Source organism: Papilio polytes, unplaced genomic scaffold (assembly GCF_000836215.1).
Source record: "Papilio polytes unplaced genomic scaffold, Ppol_1.0 DF824180.1, whole genome shotgun sequence".
NCBI classification, from domain to species: domain Eukaryota; kingdom Metazoa; phylum Arthropoda; class Insecta; order Lepidoptera; family Papilionidae; genus Papilio; species Papilio polytes.
Window position 1 is genome coordinate 1,014,185 of NW_013525024.1, and position 13,631 is coordinate 1,027,815.

A 13,631-nucleotide genomic window follows, 5' to 3' on the forward strand; every position below is an offset into this window, starting at 1 on the left:
CTCACGCGTTTTCTTTACGAGTATGAAAACGCCAGCCTGCGTCGCGCCGTTGCCGCAGGTATGAATAAAATTTGTGTAATGTACACTTTATCACTTATCTTACACGACGCAGCAGTAAATAGGCTCGATGGAAACGTTTACCTACTTTCTGTTATACTTGCAAATATTTAAGCACATCAGAAAACTGTAAGCCAAGCAGCTCAGGTCCTTTGGTATTTACTTTAGGCGACCCACCGCTCAGAATAGTGTCGCCTACTTTCTATTTTAGAACAAATAGAAAATAACTTTAAATTGCTCTAAGTACTAAGATTCTATCAATCTAAGCACGTTTTTAAGCATTTTTGTCAATTTCTACACCTTCCAATAATGATTTCGAATATTTATGCCTCCCTTTAGTGTAGTAAAGCATTCTTGGTGCTTGAAAACGGAATGTAATCTCAAATAGTTTCCCGGACATCGCACGTCTATTGCTATGCAAACTGTTCTCGCCTGCAAATCAAATCGAACTAAAGTTATTTACCACTATGGAATATTTAATCATTCATCCTACATTGAATTAAAAGTTAGGTAAGAAATTGTATTATAAAATTTATTATATACTAGTATTCGCCCGCGGTTCCTTCTGGGTGGAAGTTTAAAACAAATCAAGTAGCCTATGTGTTCTTCCAGACTGTCCTCTACATCTTTGCTTTATTTGATTGACATCCGTTCAGCTGTTTAGCCAACAAACTTTAACAAATATCTATCTATCTTGGATGGATTGGGCCCTTTCGTATTTTCATTACTAGTGAGATTTATAATAACTAATAAAAAATAACTTTATTTATTCGTTAGTACCAAACTTTTGCTTCCCGTGGGAAGATGTCTTTCAAACTGCATCGTCGCGTTGTCTCAAAACAAACAACATGAAATTTATTGTTAATTATAAAATCTCACGAAACTTGGCTGTCGCGACGCATATGATAAGGTTCTTATTAAACTTAAGTATCCACAGATTATAAATATAAGTTAGAGTGTGTATAACAACGTGTTTTTTTTTACAAGAGCGTAAGCAAACGAGCGGCGGGAACGCCGAGGTGGTCAACGACGCCTATGGACATCCGCAACACCAGAGGAACTACAGATGCGTTGCCGGCCTTTGAGGAAATTGTAGGCTCGCTTCTTGGAGGATCCTAAGTAATTTTAAGTAAGTAGTTATTGATCATTTCTTTATTAACATCAGAGTACACAGAAATGAGTGATGATCCATTTACGTTATGAATTAATATATTTTTTAATTCCACTATACTACACTTAAAACTGCAACTAGTAATTACTTTCCCATCGCCACTCGATGAAACTCTTTGCTTTCCTTTTAAAAATCCTCACAGCTGCGACTTAAGTTCCGTTTTCACCAAGCGATTAACCGAATTTGATTTATATGTGAAATTATTTACTAAAAAACAATGGCACGCGGTCATTTAGTCGAAAAAAGGCCTTAACAGTGTAGATTTCACATTTGACGAGCATAGTTGGTCAGTAACACAGGCCAGGTATATTGTAATTTCTCACTTACGCCAGTTAGTATTTACATTATACATGTTGAATGCCAGTCTATAGATGTCTACTAGCCAACTATTGGCCAGTACAGTTGGAGAGTAGCACAGGCCTACATTGACTGTAATGACTCATTGGCGTTAGTACTGGCCTACTTTACTGGCATAATGTAAACAAAGCATAAGTGACAAAATGAAACGTAGTGCAGTAAGTCTATTACCATCAGTGGAAACGACAATCAATTTCCATTAGGGTACAATTTTAGGTCGCGTTACAATAGAGTGTGGACGTGCAGTGCCACGACGCGGAAGCATTTCATTGTACAGTAGAGTACACTTTTGTCAAATTATTGTTGTGACGGTATTTGAGTTACGGAATTTGGGATTTGTGATTTGGGACAGTAGGAATAGTCCTATTTTTCTAAAGTAATATATTTTGATAAAAATATTAACCGAGGTTAAGTATTAGTGAATACATACTTGAAAAACATAACCTAAAAATAGCTAAAACCCCCAGTAATAAATAATTTATCTTTCATTGAGGGATGTATTGTTACAAAAACCGTTCTTTATTTGTCGTTTGAATGAATAATATTAAAAAATAAGAAGGATTCATAGAAACAAGGGTTTCGGTTCAGTGTAAAGCTGTGCATGTCAATATCGATGTTACCGGGAATTGTGACCTTTTTACTATGCGGCGTGGCGGCGAGGCGAGGCCGGACGACGGCGATTCCATCTCGTGATTGTACGGATTTTGTTACAAATGTGTTCGAGATGTCGTGTGAACTAACACTTTAACATGTATTATACGGTGCAAGATGCATATATGCGTAATTATTCGAGGTTTTTTATGTGTTGTAGCTACAGAGAATTAGGCGCCTGGATGCCAAAATCAGTCTAGCGCCGCTAACTGGCTGTGACTTAGGAATTCTAAAATCAGTAGGCTTTTGGTTATTTTGTATGTAGGTAACTTCGTCCGTTATTTTTGATTTCAATTGCAGATACGAGGTTTCTTAATTAAAACATCTATATTCTGTTAAAGCTGCCACGATAAATATGTCACAACGTAATTTTTTTGAGGCTTTGGGGAAAAATTACGAATACATTAACAGTCAGTGATAATGTTCGAAATTACGAGCCGTGAATTACAATTAGACTTGTTGATTTTTTTAGTTCTTTATCGAGAATTGGGTATGGGTTAAAAACTACATTATTTAAATAAATTAAAAGATAAAGTAAATGTCACAAAAGATAAAAATCTACGCAATAGACGACAGTAAAAAATACGTTCATACATGTGTTCGCGTTGTAAATATATTTGGTAAGGAACATTACCAGCATGTTCCCAACCACTAAATTAGTTTGAGTATCGATTTAATTAATGTTAGTAGACATCAAAGCACTCGTCAGATACAATCTCATCGGTACGATCAATTCCACTACGCTTTCGGTTTAACTACGTTTCTAGTAGTTCATTATATTGATGCCTGCTACCAACATTTCAACATTAAAAATAATAAGAGACGTATTTGATCACGTAATACAACAATTTAAAAAAATAGTTTTTTTAACAAACTTCTTGTATAGCGATTATTTGCGCTAATCAAGGGTTTTACAAACATCTCTTGAATGTTAAAACAGTTTAAAAAATACGTATAACTATAGAGTAGAAAGTTAATTTCAATCGACGATTTTCGTATGTTTTAATAGGCTTTTGACACCAATATCATTTCAGTTGGTAGAACGTAAATAATGCGGACAAAGTTCTCGACATCTGTTTGTGTTTAATAAATTCTCACATTGGTTATACCGCTTCCGTATATCGGTTTATTTCCACACGAACAGGAGTTAACAATGTCTGTTACAGACGAGCTGAGCTAAATTAGATTTGGGGAGCCAGCGGAGTGTAGCGGCCGCCGGTCACTGGTCACTCGAACTACACTGATGATCGGACCTGGGAAGCCATTCATGTGTACACTTAATGCAGTTGTCATAAAAGTAACGTCAATAATTAACAAAATGACTAATCCGTCATCAATTAATCTTTGGAACTCAATTAATTTTCTTATTCAGAAAGTCATTTAGATAAATAACCAGAAAAACATTAACTCTTGCACAAAGCTTACCTTGTTCAATAAATGAACTCTGGTGATAATGGTTTCCTCTTATAATATTTCTGTAATCATAATGTAAAACTCTTGAGATGTTTTTATATGAATTTGTATTTTTTACAGTATTACCATATAAATAGTGCAAGCGACGCCGGGGCAATAAGTAGTCGCGCTGGATTGTGTTCCCACCTACTCGTACAATCCGTCGCCGGACGTAACCTAATCATATAAATGCAAATTCGACCATTAGAGTTTCCTGCGCGACTCCGCTGCGACAACGCAACGTTTTTATTAACGCATGTCGTTGTGATTTATCTTTCACTCGATGATTTATTTCACTTAGCGACAAAACGTGTTACAATTCATCTCACTGCTAGTGAAAGATTTATTTTAATGCATCGATTGTTATGAATTTGATGTTTATATTAGAGTTTTAGAGGACGGATTTGGATGAAATTTGACATAGATGTAGAACATAGTTTGGAATAACACGAAGGGTACTTTTTAAAAATCCACGCGGATAGTCTCGGGCAGTACAAGTACTTAATATTTTCTGGTGTTGTATCTCACTCGTAATTCGCTTTTTTTTTTGTTTTCACTAATAATGTAATCATGTTTCTCGGTAAATATTTCTCAGCTTCTGTAAGTATGCATTTCTTAGTTTACTAATTTTTTCTATGGTATTGATATATTTTGAGATTTTTGATAATCAGCGAAAATCACAGAAACTTTTTTTTATCTTTATGGTAATTATAGCCACTACATATTAAATGATAGTAATTCCAACGGATATGCTACCCAATAAATGGTAGCTTTTGAGATTGAATTAATAAACGAAAATCATTAGATTTACAACCGACTCGAACTGCAGTTGACCTTCGGTAGTTTCCTGATAGGGTTAATTAGGTACTTTATATCCAACCAACTCATTTACACGCGACGAATATTCCACAGCCAATAAAACCATCGATTTATAAACGTAAAATAAAAATAAAACACCAAAAACATTATTATTCAATTTATTTTACTTATTCGTCAGTTAACACAATATCTACTATGATTTGGTTCAGTCGGAAACTTAGAAAAAACAAACTATTATCTATGTTTTGGTACTAGACAACGCTGCCATACAACATAATGTCAACTTATGTAACATCTTCACAACAAAACTTGCACCTTAATAGCTAACTTAATATGGCTCATGCGATAGCTGTCCAAGTATTTATATCTATACAGTCTATACATTATTTACAATGAAACTAGTGATTAAAAAATAAACATTTCATAAGTAGTTTACTGAATTTAAGATATAGATAGTTCAGCGCAACTTGGCGTGTGAACTCACGCACCAAATAAGTAGAACTAACTATACTCTTGTATCACAGGACGTATGCAACGTCTTCCGACAATTTACTAAAACTTCCAAAGATATAATATTTGTAAATTATAAATAAATTTATATTTATTTAAAATATACAATTTCGTTCAACTCTTTTCATTGATTTATTCATTAACTTAATGCCAATTTAAAAGGTATTTACTACCTCATTTGAATTGTAAGTAATCCTTTAGTGTAAATTTAGTATGAAAAATCTACACTAAGGGACATACTTAGCGCTCAATTAACCAATCTGAGTACGGTAGTTGACAAATTATGCGACATTGCGCCATTTATCGATTTTTGACTTTTGATTGCTTTAGTTAAAAGTTTAAAAAAATACTATTTAATATTCTCTTTATCAAATAAATTACATTTATTTGTAGAAACATTACTCAGAAACATAATAATCAATGTAAACTACGAGATGATATTTAAATCGATTAAATTTGGAAACGGGTTTACAACAAAAATAAATTTGGAAAATTGCTAATATCCGCATTGTAATTCTTATTTCTTGTTATCAATAAAACTAAGTCTTCACATTAAAATGTATTGTAATTAAACAAGTGTACCGAACAATTGCAAAACGCTAGCAAAATACGAAAATACTATTTCCAATAAAAATAAACAGATCAGAAAAATTGTACTTAACTAGAGCTAACTAGACGCACTCTCCGATGTAACAAAAATAAAAAACAATAAAACACATACAACCTCTTCCATTTAAACTCAAACCTCAATAAATATATTGAAAAAGCGAGAACTTTAACGATTTCGATGATTAAATGCTTTTGTTTTTCCCAATGCAAATCGTAAATAAAAAAAATAATAAAAAACTAAATGCATTGGAATACTCAGCTTTTTATTATTGTTACAATATAGTGTATTTAAAATCTGGCAATATTAAGAGATAGAGGGCTACTTTCCATTCTTTTATTAAAAACTAATTGTGCACGCATTTTGTAGTTTCAATTATTTTTACATTTAATGAACGCGGGTAAGCAGGACTACAGCATCGTTCAAACAAAAATCACTCTTATTACATTGATTTAAAGTCTATCTTTCAATAAATATACACATACAATATAATTTGTTCTAATCAGAATATCCAATTTCATTAATTATCCAATTTGCTCTTTGGTTCGAATGAGAGTGGTTTTAAATAATTTTAATAAGCAATTTTATATTTATAACATAACATTTTAGCCGTGCATTTATATGCCTCGTTATTTACTTAACAACCTAATATATGACGGTATATTTACATACAATTTGCGTATTTTATATGTCAAGTTATGTAAAGTTAGCGAGTCTTATGTATTTACATAAAAAATAAATAAAGATCGATTGTTCTTAATTTGTACAACACTGGTGATGATACTTTTTTAATTGTTTTTTTTTGTGAATAATTGAACTATTCAAAAATAAAATAAACCTGAAAAATCGTAGCTTTTTTAAGTGCGGGTGAGTATTAATTGGTTTTAGGTCTTCTTTTTAATTCAAAATTACAAGGTAACTTTTTGAAATTACGCTTGCGGTTAATTTTTATTGTTACTTGGAACTCGTTAAATTCACTTTACTTCTTAAAAAATAACAATTCGTTGGGCTTTATTCAGAACGCGTCACCTACCCTGTTTACAATCAAACATAACTAAACCAACAAATTAATACTAATCTTATATCTAAAAACAAATAAAATAAGTAGGGATGGATTTATAGCACAACTTGTAGGAAAAAAAATACAAAAAAATCTAAGTATATTTAAAATTCACGGGAATATTTAAAGCTTAAAAAGCATAAAACCCTTAATAAAATTCGTTCAATATCTAATATTAAAAATTGAATTTAAATAGGGTTGACAAAATTTCACGATTGCAATCGTATCGGAAATTAAAGGTTGTACTTCAACCGTATGTCATCATTTAACAGTTTATATCGAGTGGAAGTTACAGAATCGATACTATGATATATCGTTTTATCCCCATCACTATGATATTAAACTTAAATGCCCGATTTAAAAATGGAATGATTTTAAAATAAAAGTTATCAATAATAGTTGCCGTAAGGAACATAGTTAAAACTGCAATGGTATTTTCATACTAAAATTAACTCCTAATTTACATGAGAACCAACTTAATACTAGCCGCCATGGAATATCAAATTTTACAGATATACAAGATTCTATATTACAATACAACTAATATCGGAATTCAAATCTAATTTTTAGCAAATCTGGAACAAATTAATTCCGGATCGAACACATTGAATCACACTGTATGCTGCGAAACTCTACCACTAGGTAATAGGTGACTAGCAGCCAATATGTATTTTTAAAGAAACATCATCCCTACATCACTCACTGAGATGCGTAATTACAATTTAGTGACGTCATATATCTACATTTTCTCCAACGTGGATAAGAGGCAGTGTAGTTACTTGCCTCGATACTTCTCCGTGGTGGCATCTTCTAGGTTACTGTCCCAATCGAACTCGGTAACCCCGCTGCGAGGGGACACCTCACCGAGATGCTTCCATCGGTAGTCGAAATCTGAATCTCGCTTTTTTAATGCTTCAAACCTAAAGAAAGAGCACTGTTAGAAATAGAATAAAACTGTAAATTGTTTGATTGATTTCCATATAATTATAGGAGACACTTTGTATGGCTCACACATTTGTGTTAATTAATGATAATGCCAAGTGTTCGAGAGATAGTTATCTTTAAAATGGCAGACATGTCAAATTTAAATAAATTGCGCTAAATGCCCGATTTTCAAAGCCTGAGTAAATTAAAAACGGGAAACGTAATTATTGACAAACCTTTTAAGCATCAAGTTCTTGGCGAAGTCGTAGAGCTCGAGGTCTAGTGCGTTGAGGCGTCGGACACGGGCAACCTGCGCGGGGGAGAGCGCCGCCAGCGTGGCCGCTGACACGGTCGCGTTGTGCTGCGCGAATGGCACCGCGAAACGCAGATTGAACGTCTCCTCGAACACGTATTGAGATATCTATCACAACAATTGAACAATGTTAGACGAATTAAACAAACACATATCTTTATATGCAAATATCAGCTCGCAGCGGCTAAAGCACCTTAGTAGGAGGCTTGATCCTTTCTTAAAAGAGTTCAATATTTCATATTTAGATATATCTGGTAACTGAGATCCGAATAATGTAGACCATGAAAAACTTAATAAAATGCCTAATTTTGAATCCTCTGATATGATAGTTTTCTATTTTTTTGTTTAAATTCTTTGACAATCCGGGTCTCAGGTGTGGCATATCATTGTAGATTATATACAAGTTTGTTTTACAACTGTACGAGTAATACCTGAGACAGGCAAGTTTAATATTTGTTCTCATTTGTTGTTACAGCTATGTGGGGCGCCAGCACGTCACGACAAACGCGTTACCGCCAACTGTTTGTGTACAGACTTACGACTGACATGTGGGATTGACTACATAGCTGCTGCTATACATCCTGCTAATACTACGAATATTATGTGAAAGTTTGGATGAATGGATGTTTGTTAGAGTTTGTAACCTAAACGGCTAAACGGATCTCGATGAAATTTGGTATAGGTGTAGAGGATAGTCTGGAAGAACACATAAGCTACTTTCTTTTGTTTTTATTAATACCATGCGGACGAAGTCGCGGGCGGAAGCTAGTTGTTTATAATTATCGTAATAAATAATTTTTGGAGATCTTTCATTTTCTTTTATTATAGGATAAAATACGTATGATTTTGCTTCCTATCATTTTTCTTTAATTTTATACAGCATATTTCAGTAATTCATTCACATATTGGATCTTAATAGGAACTTCCTCGAAACCCGACTCTCTCTCTCTGTTTGAATTCAAGCCGCAACTTACGAGCTTCACATAATATCGGAGTAGAATGGAGCAATTTGCAGCACGACACATATCGGCTATTGTACAGTAAGGTTGCTAACGTCGCTTGCACGATATCATCAGATTTATTACAATTTCCTAGCTCAGGAAGATAAAATTTGTCATATCGATTTCCGCATAGAATAGCTTTTGCATAAAACATACGAATATTTTGATTGAAAATATACAAATCGCGTACATAGTAAATGTGTAATTAGGCACAGTTAAATTTCTTTACATTAATATTACCTGTGTAATTTATTTAACTTTTTTGGTGTTAAGTTTTTCTTCGACTTCGTTCGCATGAAATTAAAAAAAATATAGCCTATGCTACTCACAGTTAAACTACCTTTCTAACGATGAAAGAATTTTTAAAATTGGCCCAGTAGATTTTATACGTTGAATCGAATACATACAAAAACACAAATCTTTCTACTTTATAACATTAGTATAGAAGTATAGATTATACGTGTTTATAACTGCTAACTTCAAGTCCACAAAATAAAATTCCTTTTGCACACAATATTAATTATGTTAGGAATTTTAAGAATTTGAGGTTATATCAATTTACCGCAGAGCTCATCTCATCTGGAGTGTGTAGGCATGCAGCTACCGCCATACAATACCAGCGTACACTACGTTAGCTCTAACAAATTTCGTAGACGGATAAGAATTTCGCTATCTACATTCTAAATTGTCTGACGTCGATTAAATGGTTCGCATATCTTACTCCCGTATGTACGAACATTCTTACGTTAGAGGGAAGAATATATTAAAAAAACAAAAAGTCGTCAATTACAACATTGTTCTTCAAATAAACTATCTAAACCTAAATTTTAATGTCTTTGAGCAATATTAAAAATACCTAGAGCAGTTCCAGGTAGAAATCTATTTAGTCACAAGAACAAAAGTTTTTAAAAAGTTACACAATTTGTATAATGATCTCCATATTTGGAGTTTACTTAACCATTTTTATAAAAGCCATGAAACAAAACAAAGTAACGCCTTTTATAGTTATCACATAAGATTTATCTATGCTTTATATTGCGTATAAACAACTTGTGGCGATTTAATGGCACATATAATAGGGATTATATCAGTGGGGAAGCCAACTGTTGTAGCTGGAGGCAACGCGCCGTCTGCCAGTGGCATTACACACGTACGGACTGTATGTTTTGTGTTTATGTATGTCATAGTAAAACTTTAAATATAGGCGATATACAATATTGGAATATTGTAAATTGACGAAACTTTCATTTGCAATTTCTTTATATGCAATTTTTATAAACAAACGTAAAACTAAAACAATTTACTTGAAATTTAAGTCAACTCCCTATTTTGCCTTAATAAAAAAAAATACTTTATGAATAAAATAATGACGCATTATAGAAGATATCAACACCATTTGAAATCATGATTAAAATCCTAACCTACAATACATTTTTTTTTTAAAAAAGAGGCAAACGAGCGGCATGAAAAACGCCGTCAACGACAGTGGTCAACGACGCCCATGGACATCTGCAACACCAGGGGAACTACAGATGCGTTGCCGGCCTTTGAGGAAATGAAAATAAAATATCTAGTGAAAATAAAAACTAGCAATTTTTAAATTTCAACAGCGACATATACATTGTAAGCGTTGGTATGTTGCAAATGACACTTATCTGTTCACGGGTCATTGGACCGAGAGTTGTACACAAGTTAGTGCCTGCACTACACAGTCCTCGGACATAGTTTACGCAACACCTTATGAACTGAAGGAACACGTCGCCATCTAATTGACCGTGTAAACGTTCTGTGAGAACATGTTTGTATTAAACGTGTTATGTTTCGGTTCGCTAATCTGACATCTATTTAGGATCACTTATGATTTAGCAAGGAATTATTTCTAAGTCACATATTAAAAATATCAAAATTATAACAGTTACAACTAGCCTTTAGTGGGCATAGATAGCAAAAATATGAGTAGAGAAAAAGATAGAAGAGTACTTAGAAATCGTATTCGTATCGTATTCACGCAGCACTTACCTTCTGGAATTCCGTGAGACCGAAGTACGACATCGCGGCGAGGTTCCTCTTAGCTGATGCGAGTAGCACTCGGTCAGAATCTGCGCTGCGATGTCGCAGTGTACCGTTGTAGCAGCCCACCAGCGCGAGGTCTGCCAGCATACGCGTCTGACGATTGTTGGCCAAGTTCCAGGGGCAGGCCGCAAATTCTTCTAAGGTCACTCCACGCCATGACTCCCCAGTGTAACAGGGAGGCACCTCGGATGCTATAGTAAAGAGTAAAAAGGATTGTGAGGTTTGATTTCATAGTTCATCTTTAGTATTCAATCAATAAATCGTACTTTAAAACCGTAATCTGTAGTAACTTTCTCCTCCTAGTTGTACAAAATACGTAAAAACTGTATTCAAAAGAATTTAAAACCAAACCTCTGTAGATTAGATAGATTCGATTTTAAATCAATGCTATGGATTTGTACAATTCATTTAGTGCCCGGTACGTTAATAGGAAGTAGGTCGCGATAAATCCGGAAATTGTCATTTGAAACAATAATAGCAGCATGGCTAAGTGTAAAGCCAATAAAGTTTAAGCTATTACTTTTTGATAATTTTAGATTTAACGACAATCATCATAGCACCAAAGTTACCTACATCCAATTTCATATGTCACATAGCTGAAAACAATAATATAAGATATATAAGAAAAACTCAAATCTAACCACGTTTTCCATTATCATATCACAAACATTGCAAAAACGTACATATTAATAATAACTTTGATACAAAACAAAGCAAGTCGTGTTTCTCTGCTTGGTAATAAACAGAAACAAACATCGTCAGCGCAATGAATAATGAAATCATACAAGTAATACAGAAATCTAAACACAATAATCCCTGTCACGGGAAATGGAACGTTGCTACTATAGGATAAAATACATTTTCGTGTGTCCCTTGTTGGATTTCATTTTCGCAGTCAATTTAATGAAGCGGGTAGTTGCATTAATTTGTGTGAGCGGTGATCGTGCGTACTGCGAAGTGCTTTCTCCAACACGACGACGCAACAATTAATTAACTTTTAATTCTATTAACAACAACACTTAACAAACGCACAACGGTTTTGTTTTTAGTAATTAAATATTACGTTTATTTCATTTAACGCACGTTGGAATTAATTTAGTTAACCAGTAAATCTAAGGATATCAAAATCAAATTGCAAAAGCAAATCCATCGAGGTGTTATCTTTATTTATATTTGGTGAATTTTCAGTTCAATAAACTCAAGGCCAATGTCTTCTGAGTTTAATAATTTATAGTATCAGAGTATCACTAAAACTCCTTATAGACAGATGGGGACGCTCAGTAGGCACTCAATAAACAATAGCAAAACTTACACAAAACTTGTTATATTGCCCCGATATCTCACCTCCACCCACTCAGATATATTGAAAACAGTAAAGTTTGCGTTAACATCAAGATAATATTTACCTGTAGCCGTCCGACCTTGACACCAGTGTCGGGAGCCTTTCCACGTGGCGCCGCGCTTCACGTGCCGATACTCCGACAAGTACCTGCGCCAAAATCCTCTGTCTTATTCATCGCTTATACGCCTCTTATAATAATAAACAACGCCCCTTAACTTCCACAGCGTTGTTGTTTTGATAAACGAGACCATATGGCGCTAACTCCGATGAGAAATTTATCTTGTTAGGAAAATACATTTCTGGCGTATTAATCATTGTATAATGAAATGCTGGCGCTAAATATAGAAAGATTGTTAATGCGAATAATCACCAGGGCCAGGGTTAAATGTAAGTCACGATAACTGTAGTATAGGTTATGTTCATACAACAAAAAGTACACTTAGTTTACTATAAGCTCTCAAATAAATGTAAATATATCGGTAAAAGTTTACTATTATACGGTTTGGCAGCTACGACTGTCTCTGACGCTCGTCTATCAAATTTCCTGGCAATTTCCGTAATATTACGGCAACAGGAGATATGTGAGATATTTTTAGTACGCCAATATTCCTGCAGAATTTGTTAACAGTTCACTAACAATTCCATTCATAAGTTATTCTAGAACAGCTGAATCGTTTACACCTAAAGTCAATTTGATTGTAATCGCGCCAGGATTTTTTGTTCAATTATCACATCTATTGTAATCACCGCCACTATAAATTCCTTTATAACCTCCTTAAGAACCTCCTTATCCCATTTAAGTAAAACTACTGATGACTGTGCAAACATACTTAGGTTCACCATTAATATCAGCATGTAAAAGTTTGTAACTACACAAGCACAAGGTGCTTAATCCTCGGCAGTATTATTAGCTATATTTACATACCTGGCCACAGGTTCCCGTAGCAGTGTAATATAGAAGTATCTTCTATGCACCGCGGAGCCCTCGTGTCGGTCCAGCTCTCCACCTACACAAGCCGTCAGCTCCGTGAAGTCCGCGTGGAGACCGCATCTGTTGACAAAAATCATTTACTTTAATTCCAGCCAAGCGCTCTTAGAAAATATCAACCAAATCCAACACGGTGATCATTCAACAGAAAAAGGTAAAGAAATTCTTCAAGTGATTCGCCATTAGACGTCTGCTGGACGCAAGCTTTCCGTTTGAAGTCGTGAACCTTTAATGTTTGATGAACATGATAGAAAAAATCCTTTGTTGTGTTGCGTTTTATAACTGCGTGTATATAAGTGATATAAG

At 34.1% G+C, this 13,631-nt stretch overlaps 1 protein-coding gene across 1 annotated transcript in view; it reads right to left on the bottom strand.

Annotated features, from left to right (window-relative positions):
* Window positions 1-4,649: 4,649 nt before the first annotated feature.
* The window catches only part of LOC106111172 (heparan-sulfate 6-O-sulfotransferase 2), a 63,952-nt gene continuing 54,970 nt past the window's right edge, over window positions 4,650-13,631 (bottom strand). Inside the window, exons 4-8 of the mRNA XM_013293186.1 lie at window positions 13,263-13,388; window positions 12,402-12,484; window positions 10,942-11,186; window positions 7,845-8,029; window positions 4,650-7,604 (exon numbers count right to left, since the gene is read on the bottom strand). Coding sequence (XP_013148640.1) covers window positions 7,460-7,604; window positions 7,845-8,029; window positions 10,942-11,186; window positions 12,402-12,484; window positions 13,263-13,388 — 784 coding nt within the window. The 3' untranslated portion in view covers window positions 4,650-7,459. The remainder of the gene's footprint in view (window positions 7,605-7,844; window positions 8,030-10,941; window positions 11,187-12,401; window positions 12,485-13,262; window positions 13,389-13,631) is intronic.